We start from the raw sequence: 13,002 nt of genomic DNA on the forward strand, positions 1-13,002 counted from the left end.
AATTCCATACAGAGGAACAAACTACAACACTGATCTGCTCTGTTTAGAGCTAAAGCCACACTGACTGAACAATACAGATTCTGCCACTCAGAGTGACCAGTTTCTAAGGCAACGCGTCCCATGCCGAGGCTAATTTGTGCAGTGACTTGTAGGGCCCATAGGGTAAAGCGCAGCAGCAGTGGACCAGCAGTTTAAGGCCTCAGACTGCCTACGTAGTTTCAGCTCACCCATAGAGAAATGCCAGCTGTAATTTTCACAGTAATTTAATTGGGATGGAGGGGGAGGTCAGCCAACAAAATTCACCCTGCATGAGTGTGTGGCCAAAGTCATGGCTTCATGTTTTAGAACAGACAAAACAGAACAAAATTCACAGGAAAGGTTGTCTGCTGAAGGCGTTTACCCATTGTAATGTATTTACTGTACAATGTATCCTTTGTATTTGTCACAATGTGTGCTAGACCTTTCACAGCCTCATACAACTCTAAAAGAAAGAACTTTGATTATTTTACAAAACAGAGTAAGAGTGTGTCTTTAAACAAATAAAATAAATATATAAACAATAAATAAATACATTAACACATATACACTCTAGTTATTTTACAACGAGACACACAGAGCAGAAACAGAAACGCAGTATTTTCATGATTGTTCAGCAGTAAAGCCCTCAGTGATCCTGCCGACCAAATGTGTTCCATAAACATATTTTAGTGCGGGCACGAACACAGGATTTTCACATTCAGATACTTGCTCATAATTTGTATATTCATTTGTTTTTCAAAAATGTAATAAAAGCCATTATATTGCTCTGAATGCAGGTTGAGACAGCATAGCAGCAGAGGCAGGGGGTGTGGCCCCTGCCTGTGTGCCTTTATTTTAGCAAGACCTTACAATATGTAACACATTAAAATAGACAAGTATCCCAGGAGTAAAGAATAAGTTGTGTAGGACTTGCTTTACCCCAGTGAATTGACTACAAAACAAAGGATGCCAACTAGCAGTTCAAATTAAACTTTGTTTTGTTTATTCCAGAAATAAATAGTGCATAAAGTTGACAACACATTTTATTTATTTTCTTTTCTTTTTTTTCCATTCCTTGCCATTGCCGTTTCTTCACAGTAAACCAGTGGCCATTGACATTCTGTGCGTTTTTATATTAAATGTCACATATCACACAGAGCTCTTTTTCATTTGCCATTGTTTTTAAACTGTCGCGCAAATTCTGGTGAGATGGTAAACAAATGCAAGGTATTTTTGTCAAATACGAACATCTGATTTTTATATCCGAAAAGATGTCAAAAATATTAGTTTGAATATTCCGATATTTGTCCCAGAACTAATATATATATAGATAGACACACACACACCAATGATCGAAGGCAAAGTTACTGATCATGTATTTAAGCATGACATCAGATGAAGGTAATGCTGAATAATGCTAAATTGACAATATATTGATGGAATATGAGACACGATTTCCCTCAGGCCAACTTCTACACATTGCAGTCCAATAAACAGCTGCCAAGGCCACTCCACGAGAGAGTGCTGCACACAAGCCATAGGCACATTTACATTGAATCAAAATCAGTCTGACGCTGTTTAGTTGTGAGAAAGCTGTAGTTTGTACCCACATTTTCAGATTTATTTGTCAATAGTACTGTATCAGCATTAGTGTTTATCTTACATTTTTTACCTACTGTTATCATATTTCCAACATAATATTTAACTTAAAAAAGGAGGAGTGCTGTAATTATTATTTTTTTTTTATATGGACTTCTGTTTCCAAGAATAACAATTTCATTCTAAATCAAAACATGCGTTGTTCCAGCACTACTTCCCACCCCGCTATTTTCAAGAAGAAATATTTCAGTCATGTGCCTTGTACTCTAAGGGCTGTGGGAATAGATATCCAAAGACATTTTACTTTAGCAATCAGAAAACCTCCTCATACTTTATACTTTATCCCATACCTGAGCTGCCGTCCGAATCCTTCTAAAGTGCTAAAAAGCACAAACCATATCACAGGTTTAGGATCCTCGGCAAACTCCAGCTGAGGACCCTTGCAGATCCTCCTCCCAACCTGTGAGTGTTCCATTATACTCTCCCTTCAATTATCACCTCCTACTGCCATTGGACCACACCGCCAATCAATCAGGCTGTCATGTAGAGACTCAATTTTCCATGTAAATGGTATTCGAAAGTAATTAAGAGACAGCTGTCCTCCCCACCGATTCCTTGTCTGTCAGCCTTACTTGGGATCAGGGTTAGCACTGTTTACTCCATTGACCAGGACTCTGACATGTGCCTGAAACACAGCCTAATTCACAAAGGACACAATGGCTAGTCACATTACTACCAGATGCAACTGCAGCAATGATGCCACAAATACATACATTTGTAAATTAACGTCAATGCTTGCCTTAATAACAGCAATGAATTCACCCTCAAGGCAGATAATTGGCGAGTTTTTCATTATGTATCTATTTCAGCACATAGTACACAATTCCCTTATTCTGACCCCTATAGATGTTCTCTTTGTGTAACACGCAACTTTGGTCTGATCTTTAAAACAGACATTACAGCAAAAAGAGAGACCTTGTTTGTATTCAAACTGTAGCTGCATTATCTTTCCTGAGCTTTATAAATGTCTTAAAACTGACTTGAGTCCCACATTAAACATGACACAAATCCTTGAAGGCTTACTATTCATGGTTAATGTTCTGTCTTGATAGATCTCAGACATTTAATTGAAATGTTCTTTTTAGTCAGAGTGCACAGCAAAAGAAGCACATATATATGTTTATTGCAGTGAAACAAATATGTTTTTTCTACATATACATACATATTCTATATAGTTCACAGGCTAACTTTTTTAAACAAAATCTAGAAATTATTTTAATGGTTTAACAACAAACAGTCTAAACTGTATTTTATACTGCAGACTATCAAATGCTAAATTACAATACTATCTAACACTACCTCGTTTGACGATTTTTATACAATTTGTGCCCTGTACAGCAATGTTTTCTGGGTGAAAGGAAATGTCTGTACATACCTGTGCCATATCTTACATTTTCAATTTACATCTGTAAACGCCCTAAACCATTCAAGATTTAATGTGCAATACAGTTGACCATTCCAAATCGTTAGTGAGCTACACAATCTCGTGTCCACAATGACACTTCCTTCTCTTATTATCTTTGGAGGACATTACTCTGGAAGTCGCCATCGGAATCGAGCCAAGCCTTGATCACAGCCAATATTTGATATGTGTAAATCAGAAAAGCCTCTAAATATTCCCCTGGACTGTTTCTTGTTGCTAGGTAACCAGAGGTCAGGCAGCATCCAAAGGCCAGAGTATTCCCATCCTCTGTGAAACTGATTTTAAGTGTGCAAAAAGAAACTTTGTTTCCTTTCCACTGCCCATTTATCAGTGTTTTAGTCAAGATCTAGCTGCTATTTTTAGCATTAGTTTTATTATAGATTCTCCAGATCTATAGCCCACACTACTGAAAATGCCACATAGGAGAAAAAAGAGGCCTGTTGCATGAAATAGTTTCTTAAAGCATTACAGCGATTTAAAATAGTCTATAAAAAACATTTACACATGTAATTCAAGTTAAAGAGTAAGGAGGGGGTCCACATCATGGATCGTTATTGCTGTGTTTCCTGTCTGACAATGTGGGCAATAATCCTGACGATATCAGTGCACTAGAGCAGCCATTTTGAAAATAGCTTTGAAACAGACTTTAAAGTTATAAGTGTAAAAAGCTGTCAGGATGTTAATAATGAAAATATAAAATGACAGGTACGTTATTTAAACAGTTGTAGCAACACGTGGGGGTGTGTAACGCGATGTTTTTCAGAACCCCGCTTAAAAACTGTTAATGACTGTTCTGTACTGCTGCTGTACTTGTATCCTGCCAGTTTCAAACCACAACCAACTTGGTATAGTTTTAAATGCATATTTAAAAAAGACATAGTTCCAGTATTTGATTGTATATAGACAAGAATGATATAAAAAAAGAACTGACCTTATGCATTCTCCCAAACACAGCCGGTACAGACGTTAGTACTGGATAGCAAACTAAGCAAGGTTGTCTTTCTTTACTGACCCAAATTTAAACTCCTTTTTGGAATACTGTTTATATCTCCTTGTTTTCAATGTGAATAATCAAGACTAAAAAGAAAACTTTTTATCACATTAAAATCTCAAGCTACTAGAGATCTCTTAAAACTTCACATAAATGTTGTTGAAACCTACCTCTGGTTTCCAGTTGTCATCCATATTTCCAGCCTGTGCATTTGTGGTTTAGTTCAGTACATCTCTGTTGTTGCACACTAGTTTTTCAAGTATTTCATCTGATCTCACTTTGGCTGTTCTACTTGAATTCATTCCTGCTTCTACTCAAAAGAAGTCATGTCTGGTGAGGCTTAGCTTTGTGATAATGGGGGGGGGTTGCGGTGTGTGTAATACTAAGCAACAGAAGACTAATCCGACAAGCTGCTCATCAAGACTGTAAACAGTTCTACAGTTAGTTATTCTTGGTCTCCCAGTTTAACTGCAAGGCTAGTACAATTATACTGCAAAACCACACCAGAAATGGTTAAGAGGAGAAGGGGAGAAAACCAATGCAAAACCCAATGGAATTCTGGGTAATCTATCACTGATGTCAGAGGTAGGCTGCCAACTGGTGGCGCCATCCTTAAAACAGCTTGTTGGAAAGCAGCCACATGTTCTTTATGACAGGTTTAAATGTGGTAATAATTGTCTCCTACTTCTCCCCTTTTTAAAATGGCTCATACTCAATTAAACAATGACTGGTACAACTTTTATAAAAGGTATTCTGAAATGGGGGCAGGTTTGTAGGCACCTTCTATTGTTTCTTCTACAGGTGGCACTAACAAAGACTGTTATTACTGTGTAATTGCCGTCTTGATCACAGTAATTAAAAGACATTCACACATTTTTTTTTCAAATTATAGTCGTTAGCACAGAAGAATGCAGGTGATCAAGTATAAAGAGAGACTATCGCTTCAGACAGGTAGGATCAATTTTAAGCATCCAAAGTGGTTAACTGCTCAGTTCACAAGCAGAATTCTCCCTGTACAATATTAAAGTAATCCTTTGCTTGGTTTTGCTATTCTGAGTTGATACACATGAGTCACGACAAGTTTAGGCAGATGACATCAACAGACATCTTTATATGCTGCACTTGTTAGGAAGCTTTTGAAATTCTGTGCCAGAACATTTACGTTTGTATTTCTTCAAGTGACATACAATCTATACTATCCAAAATCAAAAAAAAAGTTTCTATATAAATACAGCTATAGACACAATCTATGCAAATACGCTGGGCCATCAGTCCCATAACAGCACTGGTGCCTTCCCTGCACTACAGGATACTGAACATGCTTACTTCAGAAACAGTACTGTATCTGCTTCCTTCTGTTCCTTGACAACAAAATGACAGTTATAGGGCAAATAGTAATTAGAAAAGATCACATTTCCCAAGTGGAATCCCTGCCACATTGGATAATCCAAATATATAGCAACTACTCTGAGCAGAGCACCCCATTTCAGGGACCTGAGACACAGATTTACTGAGCTGGCAGTTGATCTGAAATTCTCAAGCACTGCACTTTGTCTCTATCAGAACACCTCAGAGTGACTCATACCCACTGCTTTCTGATTAAATCCCCCATTTTACTCAAGGGGAATATGGTTTGTTAGTCCTCTTCAGACGAAACAACACCTATTGGAATATAACTAGTCGCCACACCTCCCTAATCTCTTGACAGGCCTGTGCTTCCTCCCTGTTCTGTTTCACAATAGGCAAAAAGAGGACTATTTGGTAAACTATGCATTCTCCTGCAGTCATTAATCAATCATGAATCATGGTGCCCTCTGCTGCCATGCATTCATTTAAATACAAATAAAAATCCACTGGATACAGCCTCCTTAAAACGACAGACCACATGCATTCCTGGGATACTACTGCAATTCACATGCAAATGCAAACCCAGCACCTCACCTTCAAAATATACACACAACAGGCAGCTAGAGATAGCCATATATCACTTTAATATAAGGCAGTATTTAAATAGTATATAATATTACAGTTCTTTCACATACTTTAGCACAACTGTCCTCACGCATTTATTAGATATGCATTTTGTTATCTACATCACATTTGTTATGTAGCTCAGACAAAGTAAAATACAATGAAGCAATGACCAACTGTCACAAATACCGATCACATTAGATTAAAAAAAAATCATTTTAAATATCCACATGCTTTCCTTGATATTTCAAAGAAAGAGCTGTTCACCTCACACTAAACCACTGACACCAAGGTGGTTATTTTCAGAATGTGGTTAGTGGATTTTAAATAAATGTACTCACTTTCATGATTTTCAGGTGTTCTTTGCTTTTTGCTAAATTCATTTATGTTTCTTGTGTAAACCGGCAGAACATATGATTTTCCTTTTAACAAACATTACCAAGACTGAAAAGAACCAACTTAGCGTGCATGTCTGAGAAACTCGAGTTAATGAAACTGCAGAGCTGTCGGGCTGCAGTCCAGTCTTACCTTCTGGGTATTTGGTTTGATGCAGCGGACAAAGAAAGGATTTGATGTGCTTAGAGTGGCCATCAGGGAATGCAGGGAATTCTAGAATGGAAAACAACGGTGTATTTAAAAGATATTTATGGAGTAGCATAAATGTGCCTTACAGCACCTGAAATACTGCCATTAATACATACAGGTCCTTTGTTTAGATTTTCAGGTTGAATTTTCTCTGCAGTTCTGAAGTCACATCACATTATGAGTGCTATACCAGTACCATCACTCATCTCAGGTATATCTGAACCTAAATATTGAATTTTAGCTTGCTGATGCATTCTGCTTACCGTTTAACTTATGTTCATGTTCTATGAGAATTTAGGTGAATTCAAGCTGTGGGGACAACCACTGGCATGCATGACACAATTAGCATGTGTGCATGCCACAGCTTGCCCAACTCACTCACCACAGAGGTCTCTGGAATCAATACACTCTGACCTTCTGAATGATAATATGGGAGGGGAATTGGAACACGGTTAACGGGATTCAAGTCATGGCAAGCAGAAAAAGACACCAAGGTTATCTGCTATTCAGCTATCATTTGTTACGTGAGTAATATCATGGATTAGCTATAATACTTAGTGAACCCTTTCAAACTGTGTCTTTCTGGCACACTTTCTTACCACTCAGTTGGAACATCTATCCATTCATTGATCACATTCACATGTGAAATATATTCAATATGCTCTTTTAGTGTAACATGACGGTTTGACTTGGAGTTTCCCTTTGGCTAGTTTGATTTCCTCTTCCACAGCATGACTGACCTTGAACTGCGAGCTCACAGTTGGTTTCCGATGTTTGGATCCACATTTCAGTGTATCTTGATTGTTCCAACATGAAACATGCTCAAACAGATCATAGACAAAATCCAGCCTAGAAAATTTGAGAGATGAAGAATTCAATCAATACCAATCACCTCAGACAATGTGTCTCAGTTGGTAAACCTCAATTTTTCTCTAAAGTAAAGCGGTGTTGATTTAATTGAACTTTAACACTGTTGTCGAAAAAACGTTTTTTATTCTGTTGAAGACAACTTTTCTGATCTATTAACAGTAGTTTTTGACACGTTTATGTAACACCAAATTGGTCGTAGTTCTGCATTTATTCATTTGGCCCCGCACTTAAAGGGAAGTGTATAACATTCACATGTCCAATGTTGGGAAAAATACTTCAGACTGTATGTAATAGAATATTGTGACTGAAAGAATGCAAGAATATACAGACCTGCTTTCCTGCAGTAAGTTAAGAATATCTTCCCTGAATGTATCTCTGTTCTTCTCAAGAATGCCCCTCACATCATATAACACCTAAACAGAGATGCGGTAACACATTAGTTATAAACCACAGCTTATTTTACAGGCCTTCAAAATGTAAGTAAACATACACACACAGACACTGACAGCCTGCCTGCCCCCCCCCCCCCCCCCCCCCGATAATGTTCTTTTACATGAGCAGTCTACACCATTTTAAGAACAAGACTAAATACCTCTCCAGCATAGTGTTTCACTCCAAAATTGTGTACAGCAACCCGGGGCTTCACATAGAAGGGATTTTGCTAAGATGACAAATAAAAGAGTTAAATAAAACATATTTGCTCTTGTGAAATGCATGTCCTTTCAAATTGATTGAATTGTTTTTACTCTGCGATAAAGTATTGCATTAGACCAATTCACAGATCCAACCGTGCTTGCTAAGGATAGACATTCACTCATTCCTGCTCTTTTAGCATAACCTGCACATCCTGTAATATATAACAGATTTCCTCTTTCTGTCCCCAAGTTAGTAATCTAAAAATCACACAAAAAGCACACTGGACACACAATCACAGAGAGTATGATTGCTGATTTTCCGAAACTTTATAAACAAAATACTTGTTTAGTAATCTTAACATCAGTAATGAAATCCTCTTTGGTTTAAAATAGACAAACTCCACGGTCTTTAACTGTTGAGGGTTGATGCACAAGCACTTTCATATGCTGTGCAACAACACAAGGATATATTGCTATTGCATACAGAAGAAAAAACGACCACCTACCGAATGCTGACAGTGCAGTTTAGCCAGCAAAGTGCTGTCAGTTGCCTTAGGAAAGTGGCTCTCTTCATTAATAAGGGCCAGTAGTCCCAGTTTCTATGAAAACACAAACAGAAACATCTTTATATTACTGTGTGTTTTTTTTTTTTGCAGCAGCACATCACAGTTTCAGTTTAGAAGTGACAGTGACAGCATTAGAAATCAACCCTATTGTAATTTAAAGTGATATTGCTAGATTATGGAAAAAAAAAAACTAATGTGTGTGTACTTGATTCCATCAGGATTTTATGATTTACCTTTTCGATTAGGTCCAAACACTCCCCATTATCCATCCAGTTTATATCTTCCCAAACCAAGCCTTCCCTGGTGAAAGAAGCAGAATGATAGTTTTTGCTAACAGAACACATACTGTTCATTACAGCACTGTTGTTTCAATGGGATAGCTACAGAACCCTTCCACGTTGCCTTACTGAGTTACTTTACAAAAATACACATACAAATTTTATAATGTATTTCTACTGTATTTAAGTGCACCGTTTTTATGGCATGCTTACCCACAGTGCACCTTTCCACATATATTTCATTAACATTTATAAAATGTGAGGCGGGCAAAAAACATAATACTATTATCATAGCATATGTCCTTGGGGGATGTTGCATTAAACTATCTTATTGAAATTATTCTTCTTATTTTCCTCTGGGTGTCTGCGCTTGAAATTATTCTAACAGTATAACAACGGGCTGCTCAGTAGCTATTGCTAAACACAAGGACCTTTCAGTCCCATCTTGTGGGACTCTCATCAATCAAATCATACTAGCCTCAGTGTACAAAGATTTAAAGAACACAGTCATATCACAGGCATATAATGCTTTACTTTGACATTTAAAACATGCCATGATGAATTATGCAGACAATGACTGAATTCAGCAGGGTCGTATTAGGACGGAAAGAAACTGCCAGATGAGATTCCCTGCAGTAATCGAGAATTATATCGCACAATACATGTATACCATACTAGTGATACATATTCATTTCTTAGATTTTTTAGAAAAGAAAGTAGACTCATTTCTTAGTAATGCTGTCCATAATAGTGATCAATAGGACTCTGTAATACTAAATGCTTGAATGTTTTATGTCTAAAACAGAAGTAGGAAGTAGATGAGAGATTGAGACTAATTTGATTATTAGTCTCACCTTTAACTGCTGTTCAAACTTGACTTCCGCAATTACCTTGTAATTAGCTGGTTGAGTTAATTGCTACAAGCTGCATGAGTATGTCTGTTTTTCTCTCACACTTACAGTGGCTTGCGAAAGTATTGCCCCCCCTTGGCATTTTTCCTATTTTGTTGCCTTACAACCAGGAATTAAAATTGATTTTTATTTGGATTTCATGTAATGGACATACACAAAATAGTCCAAATTGGTGAAGTGAAATGAAAAAAATAACTTGTTTCAAAAAATTCTAAAAAATAAATAACGGAAAAGTGGTGCATGCATATGTATTCACACCCCTTTGCTATTAAGCCTCTAAATAAGATCTGGTGCAACCAATTACCTTCAGAAGTCACATAATTAGTTAAATAAAGTCCACCTATGTGTAATCTAAGTGTCACATGATCTGTCACATGATCTCAGTATATATACACCTGTTCTGAAAGGCCCCAGAGTCTGCAACACCACTAAGCAAGGGGCACCACGAAGCAAGCGGCAACATGAAGACCAAGGAGCTCTCCAAACAGGTCAGGGACAAAGTTGTGGAGAAGTACAGATCAGTCCACCAAAACTCATGGACCAGGCAAGGAGGGCATTAATCAGAGAGGCAACAAAGAGACCAAAGATAACCCTGAAGGAGCTGCAAAGCTCCACAGCGGAGACTGGAGTATTTGTCCATAGGACCACTTTAAGCCGTACACTCCACAGAGCTAGGCTTTACAGAAAAAAGCCATTGCTTAAAGAAAAAAATAAGCAAACACGTTTGGTGTTTGCAAAAAGGCATGTGGGAGACTCCCCAAACATATGGAAGAAGGTACTCTGGTCAGATGAGACTAAAATTGAGCTTTTTGGCCATCAAGGAAAACGCTATGTCTGGCGCAAACCCAACACCTCTCATCACCCCGAGAACACCATCCCCACAGTGAAGCATGGTGGTGGCAGCATCATGCTGTGGGGATGTTTTTCATCGGCAGGGACTAGGAAACTGGTCAGAATTGAAGGAATGATGGATGGTGCTAAATACAGGGAAATTCTTGAGGGAAACCTGTTTCAGTCTTCCAGAGATCTGAGACTGGGACGGAGGTTCACCTTCCAGCAGGACAATAACCCTAAGCATACTGCTAAAGCAACACTTGAGTGGTTTAAGGGGAAACATTTAAATGTCTTGGAATGGCATAGTCAAAGCCCAGACCTCAATCCATTTGAGAATCTGTGGTATGACTTAAAGATTGCTGTATACCAGCGGAACCCATCCAACTTGAAGGAGCTGGAGCAGTTTTGCCTTGAAGAATGGGCAAAAATCCCAGTGGCTAGATGTGCCAAGCTTATAGATACATACCCCAAGAGACTTGCAGCTGTAATTTCTGCAAAAGGTGGCTCTACAAAGTATTGACTTTGGGGGGGTGAATACTTATGCACGCTCAAGTTTTCTGTTTTTTTGTCTTATTTCTTGTTTGTTTCACAATAAAAAATATTTTGTATATATCTTCAAAGTGGTAGGCATGTTATGTAAATCAAATGATACAAACCCCCAAAAAATCCATTTTAATTCCAGGTTGTAACGCAACAAAATAGGAAAAATACCAAGGGGGGTGAATACTTTCGCAAGCCACTGTATAAACCAAATTAATAAAAAGGTAGGAGAACTTAAAAAAAACGTTTTACTACATTTAAAATGTTAACCCTTAAAATTACAGAAAGTACTGAGGAAAAACTCCTGACCTTGATTACCGTAAAAATCGTTTTATAGGTCGCACTGGCATAAAAGTAAAAGCGGTAAAAGTCCGCCAACACCCCCCCCCCCCCCCCCCCCCCCCCTTTTTTGAGACTACAATTTTAGGAAAACACCTTTCTGGGTTTTTACAAAAATCATAGAAACAATGTGGCACGCTTTCATAACACAGACAGAACAATGCCAGCACGGTGCTGCAGGTTTGTAGAAACGAGGTAACAGACACCTGCATTATAATATTGCATTGCAGTTACAACGAATGCAAGACTTGATAAGTTTACTCAGCTTTCTGACCAATAGCTGTTTGCGACGGATCCTGGGGGCGGATTCAGTCTGAATGCTGACAAATCAATGGTTCAGGAGTGTGGGAATAAGGAAATTCATAGAGATGGACAGCTATTCTGTTAACAGTGTTGAATTTAAATCAAGGGAAGTAATGTTAAAACTGTACAATGCACTAGTAAGACCTCATCTTGAATATTGTGTGCAGTTCTGGTCACCTCGCTATAAAAAAGATATTGCTGCTCTAGAAAGAGAGCAAAGAAGAGCGACCAGAATTATTCTGGGCTTAAAAGGCATGTCATATGCAGACAGGCTAAAAGAATTGAATCTGTTCAGTCTTGAACAAAGAAGACTACGTGGCGACCTAATTCAAGCATTCAGAATTCTAAAAGGTATTGACAGTGTGGACCCAAGGGACTTTTTCAGCCTGAAAAAAGAAACAAGGACCAGGGGTCACAAATGGAGTTTAGACAAAGGGGCATTCAGAACAGAAAATAGGAGGCACTTTTTTACACAGAGAATTGTGAGGGTCTGGAATCAACTCCCCAGTAATGTTGTTGAAGCTGACACCCTGGGATCCTTCAAGAAGCTGCTTGATGAGATTTTGGGATCAATAAGCTACTAACAACCAAACGAGCAAGATGGGCCGAATGGCCTCCTCTCGTTTGTAAACTTTCTTATGTAACAGTAGCTATATTTTGTTTTCTCCACTTACACGTGTCTGGGTCGACAGGAGGTCAGTCAAGAGTCTCAAGGCTTGCATTTAACATTCAAAATGACTAAGGGTACTGACATAACTAAAACTTTTAATCAAACCAGTGGTTTTGTGTTTCTACCCAGCAACATGACACGAATGCTGTAGATCCTGAAATAATAAAAATCGGGTTGTTGACAGATAATTGTTGTTCTATGTCGGACCAGGTCTGACATTACAATTTTCCCTTTCCAGTCCGATGCTGAACCCTGAGAAGCCGAAAAAAAAAAAAAAGGGGCGGACCTGAGCAATACACAGAGGCCATGCACCACAGACCTAACACAGACTTAAAAAAACAAGATAGCTGCTTCCGCATCCAGCGCTCAAAGAATATCACAGACATTTGCAGAGCTTTTTCAGATGTAA

General features: G+C 38.2%; 1 protein-coding gene across 1 annotated transcript in view; it reads right to left on the minus strand.

Moving 5' to 3' along the window:
• The window catches only part of LOC121312739 (unconventional myosin-X-like), a 100,175-nt gene that overhangs the window by 23,676 nt on the left and 63,497 nt on the right, over nucleotides 1–13,002 (minus strand). Inside the window, exons 14-19 of the mRNA XM_041244465.1 lie at nucleotides 8,952–9,018; nucleotides 8,659–8,751; nucleotides 8,110–8,178; nucleotides 7,848–7,930; nucleotides 7,388–7,496; nucleotides 6,591–6,671 (exon numbers count right to left, since the gene is read on the minus strand). Of these exons, the coding sequence (XP_041100399.1) occupies nucleotides 6,591–6,671; nucleotides 7,388–7,496; nucleotides 7,848–7,930; nucleotides 8,110–8,178; nucleotides 8,659–8,751; nucleotides 8,952–9,018 (502 nt within the window). The remainder of the gene's footprint in view (nucleotides 1–6,590; nucleotides 6,672–7,387; nucleotides 7,497–7,847; nucleotides 7,931–8,109; nucleotides 8,179–8,658; nucleotides 8,752–8,951; nucleotides 9,019–13,002) is intronic.

The sequence above is a fragment of the Polyodon spathula genome, chromosome 3, assembly GCF_017654505.1.
Source record: "Polyodon spathula isolate WHYD16114869_AA chromosome 3, ASM1765450v1, whole genome shotgun sequence".
NCBI lineage: Eukaryota > Metazoa > Chordata > Actinopteri > Acipenseriformes > Polyodontidae > Polyodon > Polyodon spathula.